The sequence below is a fragment of the Lactuca virosa genome, chromosome 1 (genome assembly GCF_052849685.1).
Source record: "Lactuca virosa cultivar CGN04683 chromosome 1, Lactuca_virosa_CGN04683_v6, whole genome shotgun sequence".
Lineage (NCBI taxonomy): Eukaryota > Viridiplantae > Streptophyta > Magnoliopsida > Asterales > Asteraceae > Lactuca > Lactuca virosa.
The window spans coordinates 171,291,921-171,304,811 of NC_136426.1; the positions used below are offsets into that span (position 1 = coordinate 171,291,921).

The 12,891-nt window shown below is 40.0% G+C and overlaps 1 protein-coding gene across 1 annotated transcript; it reads right to left on the reverse strand.

Annotated features, from left to right (window-relative positions):
* Positions 1-7,598: 7,598 nt before the first annotated feature.
* BRL2 (BRI1-like 2) lies at positions 7,599-11,130 on the reverse strand. The gene has a single exon (XM_079080732.1). The coding sequence runs from the start codon at positions 11,047-11,049 to the stop codon at positions 7,717-7,719; it is 3,333 nt and encodes a 1,110-aa protein (XP_078936858.1). The 5' UTR covers positions 11,050-11,130; the 3' UTR covers positions 7,599-7,716.
* Between the last annotated feature and the right edge of the window lie 1,761 nt (positions 11,131-12,891).

The following is a 12,891-nucleotide window of genomic DNA, read 5'->3' on the forward strand; positions in this document are numbered from 1 at the left end:
CAGAGTTTACAGCAGGGATGTATGGGCTTTTTAGCATATGTGATGGATACGAGAGTTGCCACTGAGAGGCCGAGTTCTATTTCCGATGTTCCGGTGGTGTGTGAGTTCCCGGATGTTTTCCCTGAGGAGTTACCGGGTGTGCCTCCCAAGAGGTAGGTGGAGTTCCGGATTGATTTGATTTCGGGTGCGGCGCCTATTGCCAAGGCACCTTATCGCCTTGCGCCGCCCGAGATGCAGGAGTTATCCTCGCAGCTTCAGGAGTTGTTGGGGACGAGTTTTATTAGACCGAGTAGCTCACCGTGGGGAGCGTCGATCCTTTTTGTCAAGAAAAAGGATGGTTCACACCGGATGTGCATTGACTACCGGGAGTTAAACAAGCTGACGGCCAAGAACCGTTATCCATTACCGAGGGTCGACGATTTATTCGAGCAGTTGCAGGGGGCGTCTTGGTTTTCCAAGATTGATTTGAGATATGGATATCATCAGATGAGAGTTTGCGAGGATGATATCCAGAAGACGGACTTTAGGACTCGTTATGGGCACTACGAGTTTGTGGTGATGCCTTTCGGACTCACCAACACACCGGCAGCGTTCATGGATCTCATGAACCGGGTGTGCAGGCCCATGTTGGACATGTCGGTGATCGTGTTCATCGACGACATCTTGGTATACTCGAGGTCCAGAGAGCAGCACGAGGAGAATCTTCAGGAGATTCTTAGAGTATTGAGGACGGAGAGGATTTATGCCAAATTCTCCAAGTGTGATTTCTGGTTACGAGAGGTCCAGTTCTTAGGGCATCTCTTTAACCAGAATGGGATTTTGGTCGACCCGGCCAAGATTGAGGCAGTTATGCGATGGGAGGTGCCGAGGTCCCCATCCAAGATCAGGAGTTTGCTTAGCCTGGCAGGTTACTATCGAAGATTTATCAGGGATTTCTTCAAGATTGTCGTTCCTCTTACCAGATTGACCATGAAGGGTGTTACTTTTGCTTGGGGGCCCGAGCAACAGGCCTCATTCGAGACTCTTCGCCAGAGATTGTGCGAAGCTCAAGTGTTAGCCTTTCCCAAGGGAGTAGAGGACTTCATAGTTTACTGTGATGCATCTATATCGGGGATGTGTGTCGTGTTGATGCATAGGGGAAACGTGATTGCATATGCATCGAGGCAGTTAAAGCCTCACGAGATGAGGTATCCCACCCATGATTTGGAGTTGGGGGCGGTGGTGTTCGCCCTCAAGATTTGGCACCACTATCTGTATGGTGTTCGGTGTACCATATATATGGACCATAAGAGCCTAAAGTACCTTATGGATCAGCCCAACCTGAATATGAGACAGGGGAGATGGTTAGACGTAGTGATAGACTACGACTGTGAGATTTTGTATCACCCTGGCAAGGATAATGTGGTAGCCGACGCCATGAGTTAGCAAGTAGTGAGTGCTCTGATCTGAGACGTGTGCATGCGGATGACGGTGATGACTCCAGTCTTAGATACCATCCGAGGGGCCCAGGTGGTGGCCATGCTACCAGAGAGCCGTAAGAGAGAGCGGGTGATTTGGCAGATTTCTGAGTTTGAGACTGATAGTCGTGGGCTTATGACCTATCATGGGCGGATCTGGGTGTCGTATACGGGTGGAGCTCGGCGTATTTTGATGGAGGAGGCCCATAGGTCGAGATTCTCGATCCATCCAGGAGCCACCAAGATGTAATTGGACTTGAAAATGGATTATTGGTGACCCTGTATGAAGAGGGATATGGCATGGGTAGTCGAGAGATGCTTGACCTGTCGTCAGCTCAAGGTGGAGCACCAGCATCCACATGGCCTGTTGCAGCCTTTAGAGGTTCCCCGGTGGAAGTGGGAACATATCTCCATGGATTTTATCACCAAGTTACCGAGGACCGTGCAAGGTGTCGATACGATATGGGTGATTGTAGACCGGTTGACGAAGAGTGCTCACTTTTTGGCTATCAGTGAGAGCTCTTGTTCGGAGAAGCTGGCCGAGATCTACGTGCGAGAGGTGGTGGCACGACATGGGGTGACAACATCGATAGTGTCAGATCGGGATGTGTATTTTACTTCCAGGTTCTGGAAGAAATTTCATGAGATGTTGGGCACCCGGTTGCATTTCAGCACCGCTTACCACCCACAGACCGACAAGCAGAGCGAGCGGAAGATTCAGACACTCGAGGACATGCTACATGCATGTGTTATGGAATTCAGTGGAAGTTGGGACACTTAGTTGCCCCTGGCTGAGTTTTCATACAATAACCATCATTCCAGTATTGGTATGCCTCCCTTTGAGCTCTTATATGGGAGGAGGTTTCGGACTCCCATCTTTTGGGGAGAGGTAGGACAGAGAGTGATGGGGAGCACTGAGATAGTGATCAAGATGATAGAGCAGATCCAACAGGTCAGACAGAGGTTACTGACGACCCAGAGTCGTTAGAAGAGTTACGCCGACCGGCGCCGTTCAGAGCTGGAGTTTCAGGCCGGAGATTTTTTCCTCCTGAAGGTATCCCCATGGAAAGGGGTGATCCGATTCAGGAAGAGGGGTAAGTTGGGCCCTAGATACATCGGTCCTTTAAGATTGATCGCTCGAGTGGGTAAGGTAGCTTATCGGTTGGAGTTTCCTGCGGAGTTGAGTCAGATTCAAAACACCTTCCATGTGTCCCAACTGAGAAAGTGTGTAGCAGATGAGACGACGGTGGTCCCCTTAGAGGACATTCAGGTTGATGAGAGCCTGAACTACATTGAGAAGCCGGTAGCAATCTTGGATAGGAAGGTGAAAGTCTTAAGGAACAAAGAGGTGCCTTTGGTTCAGGTTCAGTTGCAACATCGGAAGGGATCCGAGTGGACTTGGGAGCCGGAGTCCGAGATGCTGAAGCAGTACCCAGAGTTGTTTCCAGAGGATGACTTCGAGGGTGAAGTCTGATTCTAGTGGGGGAGAATTGTAACATCCCAACTCCTAGGTATAATATTTAATTAATTTGCATTCGTATTTTAGAGCAACTCGACGATTTGGATGCCCCAACTCGCCGAGTAGAGGAGTTAATGGCCGCGTGATTTTTTAGAGTTTACTCGACGACTTGGAGGACCCCAACTCGACGAGTAGGTGTTGAGTGAGAAAACCTTAATTTTCAGGGTTTGTGTCCTATTTAAAGGACCTTAAGCCTCCATTTACGCCTCCCTTGTCACCCTAACACTTTGTGAGAAAGCCCTAATCGAGCTATAACCTTGTATGAGAGAAAGAGAGGCTAATCTTGTGTGTTCTAGTGCACTTTTGGAAGGAGGTTGGAGAGCATTAAGGCTTGGAACGAGGAGGGACTTTTGGATCCAATGATCTTCAATGTTAGCTTCTGTTTGGAGGTAAAAAGCTACCACCTTGATCATTTCTTTTGTTAGATCTCTTTCTAGGGAGTTTCAGGGCTTTCTCCCATCCATCTTTTGGGTATTGAGTCATTTGAGCATGACATGAAGTTCAGACATCAGATCTGGATTGAATGAGGTCCTTTGAGTCCAAAGATCAAAGCTTTATCAAGCTAGTGACAAGCTTTTATGCATTAAACCCCATATAGAGCTTATTATGGCAATTCGAGCCCTAGATGCCATGCATGGACGTAAAGCTTGCAGCTTTACGTGGTATTTCAGCCTTGGGAGGCTAGATCTAGAGTTTGGGACATTATTTCTGCTTAGAATCGTCTGAATGAGAATTTGTCTAGAGGGACTCGACGAGTGCATGAGCCAACTCGACGAGTCAACAAGAGTTTCCCCGATAGTCTGAACGCACTACAACTCGGCGAGTTGATGAGACAACTCAACGAGTTGAGTTGGAGTTTTCCCGATTTTTCTGAGGACAGGAGGAGCTCGACGAGTCACATAGGTGCACTCGCCAAGTTGGGTCAACAGGTACTGTTAACTCGAGGGTTGACTTTTAGGGTTGGTCAATTGTGGACTTTGGAGACCATGGAGGGGTAAAATGGTCTTTTCACCCTTTTGAGACCTAGTGGAAGAGTTAGCTTGGTGGTTATTACAAATTGTTGATTAGAGATAATTATATTATGTAGGCGGAGTCTAGACTGTTCGTGGGGTACTAGATCTACTTGTTTACTTACGAGGTGAGTCTTCTCACTATACTTACCTGAGTAGTAATACTGTGTGACCGGAGGGTCTTATTTTAGTTATCGACCGGAGGGTCCTATGTGCTTATATTGAGTTATGTGATATTATGCATCTTGTCTTTGTGATATATGCTATATTATTCTGTGCCTTACTGAGTAGGACCGGAGGGTCCAAACCGACTTGTGAGACCGGAGGGTCCTCACTGAGATACAACACTGGAGGGTCCGACCCGAGCTGTGAAGACCGGAGGGTCTTCACTGAGACACATGACCAGAGGGTCCACACTGAGCCGTGAGACCGGAGGGTCCTCACCGAGACGCATAACCGGAGGGTCCATGCCGAGCTATAGCCATGAGAGGCTTACTAGTTGTGTATGTGGTATTTTGGGGAACTCACTAAGCTTCATGCTTACCGTGTTGTGTGATATATGTTTCAGGTACTTCTCAGGATCGCGGGAAGGCGCCGACTTGATTGTACACACTTGTTCGAGATTATGGTTGAGGATTCTGGGATACTATCCGTTGTTTTGTTGATTTGTGATTTTGACAAATGATACATTGTGGTTTTGAGAAAATGTAATATTGAGTTTTATGTGATTTAAAAATGAATTTTTTTTTGAAAATTTACGGTGTTACAGATAAAAGATTCTTAAAAGTTACCCAAAATTGAAAACTCTAAAAACTTGTGAGTTCACGAACATTACGTTGATTCTTTGAAAATCGCATGTATTCCTAGGAAGCCGTGAGATGGAAGCCTACACTCCTGGAAGCAGCAACTAGGAAACCCCTGTAGTTTATCGTTCATGTCTATCTATTAAGACATCCTTCTGTAATAAGAACCCTAGAAATTCGATATAATGTTTTATCTATAAATGAAATAGATGTTTATGTTACATATTCTGTTTTATCTCAAGGGTACTCTAGATTTTATCCGCCCGTATTCTATTGATCGTTGGTTGCTTACTATGATGTTGACTGGGTTGATCGTCCCGAGACACGCAGATCCACTTCTGGGTTATGTGTTTATCTTGGGGACAGTATTATCTCATGGTCTTCAAAACGTCAACACGTAATCTCCCGGTCTAGTGTCGAAGTTGAGTATCGGGAGTAGCCAATGACGTTGCTGAATCTTCATGGCTCCGTAATCTTCTTCTCGAACTTTCATGCCCTCTATATCGTTGTATTGTCGTGTTTCTGACAATGTGAGTGGTATTTACTTAGCTTCTAACCCGGTTCAACACCAAAGAACCAACCATGTGGAAATAGATTTTCATTTTGTTAGGGAACATGTTGCCATTGGACAAGTTCATGTGTTACATGTTACATCTGCTCGCTAGTTTGCTGATATATTTACTAAAAGACTTCCTCCACAGTTATTTCTAGATTTTCGGAACAGTTTAAGCATTCGTGAACCCCTGCTTAAACTGAGGGGGTATGTTAGTTTATATATATTGTTTTGTGTAGGTGATTTCATATCGTTGTATAGTTCAGGGTCCTTTATGTAATTTATCAATATTATACATGTTGTACTATATAAAGCAATGGAATAATCCACAAACCCTAACGGGTCCAACCTTTCCTTTAAAGTATCAAGCATGGCCGTCTCAACTGGTTTGGGGGCTCTAAGCAAACCAAAAATTTGGGGGCCCCTTGTCAAATATGGAAAACTGAAAACTCAAATTCGTTCCAACAATCCAACTTGATTCACTGATTGTATATACTGTAGTCTTTGTAATCAATGAACAATGGAATAAAAAATTAGATAAATGAAAAAATAAGAACCGAAAAGTATTAACCATGAAATAAAAAACCAGATTAAGAAAGATTAATTCTCGTTTGAATCTGCTAAAGAACAAGAGATGTTGTATAGTCAGACAACTCAGAAACCATTTTGATTGAACATGGTCACTACCAATCTACCTTCAATCCAGATTTTTAAAACCAACATGATTTTGATCGAAAAAAATAAATTCTGATTCCATTCCAATTCCACAAACCAAAGCCAATAACCCTAATCAACTTTAAGTATTAACCATAATTATAATCAAATGACAACATGACAGATAATGAAAAAATAAAAAGTGAAAAGTGAAAAAAAATTGCAAATATATTACCGTTTCAGTGATACTGTGAGTCTGTGACAGCCTTCAATTGAGAATGAAGAAGCCGAGAATAGAGAAGGAAGAAGAAGAATAGAATGTAATGTATTTCAACGGTTCCGACTACAGAGTGTTCAAGAGTGTTCAAGCCGAGAATGGAGAAGGAAGAAGAAGAGCAGTAATCGTCGCTTGTATAATAAGAAGAACATAACCTCTTTTGAGGCGTTAGGCGTGCAACGATTCCAGGAAAGGCGTGCAGGGAATTGGATTTTTTTTTGGAACAGCCAAATGAAATATGGATGTGGTAATCGGAAATTGAGTTTAAGTGGGGCCCCTTAAAAGTGGGGACCTAAGCCCTATCTTTGTTTATCCCTACATAAGGCTGGCCTTGGTATAAAGCCTCAACCATTTTATCCTTCCGGACATAAATAACTTTCATTATACAAACCGGTAACATAACAATATTTTCATCCCCTGGAAGGTGATAGGTTTGGGTTTCTACGATTTTCCAAAATATAAAACTGGAACTAAACCATATGTTTGTTAGAGTATATTTATTATATATTGGGCCTCTTACGTATTAACTTTAATAATATATTACATTGTTACTTCAAATGGACATTCTGAAGGAAGTTACTAAACAACGTTAATCCAATCTACTTTCGTTTCTAAATTGGATTTGAAGTTTCAAACGAAGCAGACCCAACACATAAAACCAGAAAAAAAAAAAAAAAAAAATCCCAAAAACCAATAAACTCCAAATCCAATCAATATAATTTTTAAGAAATAAAAAAAAGTTCTATAATGATCTATTGTAATTTGAATGCAACTCTAAAAAGATTGAAAAGTAGTGGAGAATGGGCTTTTGGAGACAAAATGCGGTCAATGGCACGCCTTCACCACTTCACATTCTTCATGCCCCTCTTAATCATCCACGTTATCATTATACCTTCGCTTGGCGTGCAAACACATTTACCTCTTCCTATACACTTTAATTATTACCCTTAAATACTCAAAGCTTATTACATTTTTTTGAATGAAAATTGATATTAAAACATTATTTCATAAATAGAAGTCCATTGTATTACACTGACAAAAAATGAAATGTGGTTACAATACACATACATATGTTTAACACATACATGAAATGTGGTTACAATACACATACATATGTGGTTACAATACACATACATATGTTTAGCCCATATAATATACACACGAAAAATAACCAACAAATCTATTTTTGACATATAGTTATGTCAGAAGTCAGGTTAATCCATATAACATTTGAATGCTTTTTGCATACTCATGTTTTAATCATTAATCTTCTTATATGGATTAGATATATTTTGACTCTTGAAAGTCAATCTAATTACATAAAAAGAAAAGCAAGTAATACATATGATAAACAACATTTGATCTTGTTAAAAAAAGTATTACATTCCAATAAAAGACAACTCAAATACACAAATTTAATGGTATATAGACAAGAAGAATATTTTAAGTAACAGGATTTCTAGGCACATTTAGGTCTCTTATCGATGCCACAATTTGCAACATACTTGGCCTTCTTGAAGGGAAATCATCAACACATTGCAATGTTATTTCCAAAAACCTAATTATTTCTTTAACATCTTCCCTTTCTTGTTCATCGGTACTCAATAACAATTCCGGGTCAATAACTTCTCTTGATTTGCCTTCTCGGACCTTCATTTTCGTCCACCCAACCAAATTCGTGTCACCAAAATCCTCTTTATCTGTCGGTCTTTTTCCAGATAAAAGTTCCAAAAATACCACGCCTAATGAATATACATCACCCTTTGCGGTGCATCTAAAACTTTGGTAGTACTCCGGTGGGACGTACCCCGGGGTACCAGCCAGTGTACTAACACTTAAATGTGTATCGAGAGCGTTGATTAGCCTCGCCATACCAAAATCAGAAACCCTAGCCTCCATTTCATGGTCTAATAACACATTGCTCGATTTCATGTCTCGATGAATAATGTGAGGAATACAGTTATGGTGTAAGAAGCATAGCCCTTTCGCGGCACCTCTTGCAATCTTTTTACGCTCTTCCCACTTCAAAATTCTACGGTCAGATGTGCGTCGATGTAGCATCTCGTCGAGGCTACCAAACTTCATGAATTCATAAACCAAAAGACGCTCTTCACCGATTTTACAATATCCAAGCAACGGTACAAGGTTTTTGTGGTTGATTTTGCCTAGGGTTTCCATTTCGGCCATGAATTCCCGATCACCTTGACAACTCAACCGAACAAGTTTCTTGATTGCAACACTTGACCCATCTTTCAATCTTGCTCGGAAAACTTCTCCAAAGCCCCCGCAACCAATCAGGCTCTCTGACGAGAAACCGTTGGTTGCTTCGATCAACTGCGAAAACTTCAGTTTTCGCAGTTGTCTTTGAAATGTGGCAACATTTATGCTCAACGGCTCTTTCTCCTTCTCTATCTTCCATGTAGTGGCTGAATGTGAAGCTTTTAGTTGTTCGAGCATTTGTTGTTCTTCGATCACCTTTCGTTTCACTCGCATAGCTATCGCCCAGACAATTAACAAACAAACCAAAGCCACCAAGATGAGAATTCCCATTATAATGTTGTTAGCCCAAGTTTTAGCCGATGACCGCCTACCACCGCCACCGTATCTCCCAACATCACCGCCAGCATCCGCCGCCGGATTGTATATGTTGCATTCCGGCAATGGAACACCACATAATCCCGTGTTATTCGCGTATTGAGTCTCCGGCAATGTACTGAGTTGCCCTCTTGTCGGAATCTGCCCGGTTAACTCATTGCTTGAAAGATCAATCTGAACAAGAAAGGTTAGATTCGAAAATGATTCTGGAATATGACCCTGAAGCCTGTTATGGGATGCATCAAAAACACCCAAGTTCTTGAGATGGCCAAGTGTCGCCGGAATCTCACCGGATAACTGGTTATGCGACAACACAAGAACTTGTAATGCAATCATTTCACCAAATTCATCAGGAATGTTTCCCGTGAGATCGTTGTAGGAAAGGTCAAGATACTCTAAAGTCTGATACTGCGTAAACAGGCTCAAAATCGGACCAGAATACATTCTTTTAAAGTCACAAGTTCTCAACGTCGGAACCTGTAATAGCCTTTCCGGCCGGATTCCGGCGAATTCCAGTAAACCACCGATTCCTTTGCAAGAATTCCCGATATTCCTGACGAAAACTACAGTATTGCCTGATAGAATTCCAATCAATGGCTGTGCTCCGATATGCCTCCCGATTCGAGGTGGGATTTCACCGGTTAATTTGTTACTATTCAAATCTAACCAAACAAGGCTGCTACAATTTCTCAATTCCACGGGAATCTTACCACTCAAACTGTTATTTGCTAATTGTAACACAGCCAACCTCGATAACAAACCGAACTCAGGTGGGATTTCACCGGAAAGTGAATTGCTTGTGAACGAAATCCATTCAAGATTACTGCAATTCAGCAATTCCACCGGAATTTTCCCGGAGAGATGATTGTTATTCAGAATAAGATCCTTCAGATTCCTGCATTTTCCAAGCTCCACCGGAATATTCCCTTCCAATCCATTGTACCAAGCAATAAACTGCTCAAGATTCTCCAGATTTCCGATTTTTGCAGGGATCGTGCCATTGAGATAGTTCAAGCTCAAGTCGATCGTTCTTAGCTTTGAACACTGCGACAACTCCTCCGGGATTTCGCCTGAAATCAGATTATCCGGCACTCGAAGCTCTTCAAGTGAAGATGCTCCCGGACATATCCCAGAAGGGATGGTTCCGGAACACATATTAGAGCTGAAATCCACAACTTTTAGCTTCTGGCAGAACGAAATGGAGACTGGAAACAGCCCAGAAATCTTGTTATTACTCAAGATCAATCGTTCTAAAGAACCCATGTTTTGAAATATGGAATCAGGCAATGGACCTGTAAGATTATTGTTGGAAAGATCAAGAACCCGCAACCATGAACATGAAGAAAACGAAGCTGGAAATGTCCCGGTAATGTTATTAAATGAAAGCCCGAGTTCTAGCAACGATTCACATAAATTACCCAACTCCTCTGGAATCCAACCAGTGAGTAGATTATGCGAGAAATCCAAAACCTGTAAGTTTTTGAGTTTCGACAAAGATTTTGGTATGTTACCGGTGATCAAATTGTAGGAAAGATTCAAGTTTTTGAGATTGGTATAATTCGAAAATGCAACAGGAATGGTTCCAAAGATGCTATTGGAAGATAGATCAAGAACTTGAACCATATCAGGATTAGACACAAGGGTTTCAGGTAAAACACCAGTTAGACTATTCTGGGAGAGATTGATAACAGCAAGATTCTTGAATTTGACCAGAAATTTATCGGGAATGGAGCCAGTGACTCCGGAATTCGAAAGTAGAATCTGTTCTAACCCAAATGGGAGTTGAAATATGGAAGTTGAGTTGATGAACAGGTGTTTATTTTCTGATAGATTCAAGAGAGTTAACATATCTAAAGATGAAAAGGGAGAGAAAGAGATTGAACCCTCGAGGTCAGAATCGCTCAGGTCAAGTTGAGTCACTCGACCTTGGGTGCATGTCACGCCATGCCATTTGCATGGCGACATGGTGAGCTGCCAGCTTGAAAGAACGCCATCAGGGTCATCTTCGATCATGTTCTTGAACTCAATCAGAGCTTCAGAGTCCGTTATAATGGCGGATGATGACCTGTAGGGGTCTGGTTTGATTATGGAACGTGGACGTAAACCGGAACCCAACTCGCATAAGATGGAAGTGAGAGCTATGCATGAATAGAGGTAGAGATGGAATACGTTGACCACCATTGGAGAAATGAGTTGAGGAACTCGATGTTTCTTGACAAGAACAAGAAAAGGTGATATGTATATATATGTCAAATTGTAGGAAGGATATGGATGCAAACTAATAGATATCCTTTTGTCGATTGATCCATCAAACTATCAATGTATTTTGATTTTGACCTTTCAAAAGTTTCTTTTGTAAAAGGAAAATGATATAGATGGCGTGCTCATTCTTCACATCATTCCGTAGACCCTTATTGGATCATTGCCAATTATATCTAGATTTGCATATCCAAGTGTAAGGAGTAGCAATAACTTAGCAGTTATAATTTGGTTAGTATTTCATACTTTACAATGACTTATGCTAGAATTAAAAGGAGCATTTTTTAGATATTATATCTGGATTTGAGTATACAAGTGTGATGAGTAGCAACCATCTTAGGATTTAAATTGGTTAATTTACGTAACATGAAGACGTATGTTGGTTTTCAAAAGATACTAGTATGTGCTTTTTAGTAAAAGAAACTTGTATTATTTATAATTTTATATATAAAAAAAACTATAAGTATATAAGCATGATAAATTTATTAAGGAATCCAAGTTGATACCATGATTTAAAAAACTATAATGAGCAATTGAGAAGAGACTAAAGTCAAAAGAGTAAAATACAGAATGTTAATATTGTGGTCTTGGTCAAATGCACTTCATGGTGAAGGTGATTGATCCAATGCTCTTCATTTACTTATTATTGTTTTTTTTAATGATATTTAGTAATGTCATATAACATATACTTTTAATACTTTTCTGAAACTCTTTGTTTTGTATTAAAATCATATGATTAGTATATATATATATATATATATATATATATAGGTTTAAGTTATTTTGTTTTTACTAAATATTGTATGTCAGAATGCACAGATCTGGACCACCGGACGAATAGAATCAACAGTCATGATCTGATGGTCTATGATATTACAATAGTGTAGCATGTATCATATAATCACACAAATTTCAACAAAAGGGTATTTTGGTCAATTAACCTATTTTAAAAAAGGAAATTTTCGGATTTTAAGGGATCATTAATTCCCTTATTTTTAAAAAATCTGAAGTTTTTAAATTCATTCTAATTAAATTTTAATAATAACGGATTTTATTCCGTCAGAATGACAAAAAGTCAGCAATAAACTAGTAATATATTTACGGTTTTATTCTTGCAGAATATGGTTTCATTCAAGATACTTTTTATATTAAAAATGCTTAAAGAATTATACAACATATTATCAAAAATAACATTCTAAAAGAATACGGATTTTATTCATTAAGAATCACTATTTACATTCATCCGTAAAAATAAGACTATAAACAATTATTACATTAATTCTAAAAAAATTATGACTAATAATGGTTTAAGGATTACATTTATTCTTAAAGATTAAAACTAAAAATGGTTAAAAAAGAAAAAAAAACATCAAAATCTAACAAAAACACTAATCCATTCTGAAAGAATATTAGTGTTAAGAAACACTTTATACATTCTATCATAATACATTTTTCAAGAATACACTCTAGTTCTCCATGTTTTTTTCTCATTTTCTACATCAATAGCAGTCTCTTCAAAACCTAAATCCACAAAAAAAACATAATCAACTTTCAAATATTAAAAAACTCAGAGCATTCTAAAATAATAAAAACTATAAATTCTGATAGAATGTAGTAGACATTAAACAATTGTAATTTATTCTAATAACATGCATTACTAGTTATTCTGCTACAATATACTATCGCTATTCTAATAACATGCGTTACTTGTAATTCTGCTAGAATGCATTACCAGTTAACATCAATTCGAAAAGAATATTTCAT

Coding starts and splice junctions, on each gene's coding strand:
- BRL2 (XM_079080732.1), bottom strand. CDS start 11,049: ATGGTGGTCAACGTATTCCATCTCTACCTCTATTCATGCATAGCTCTC.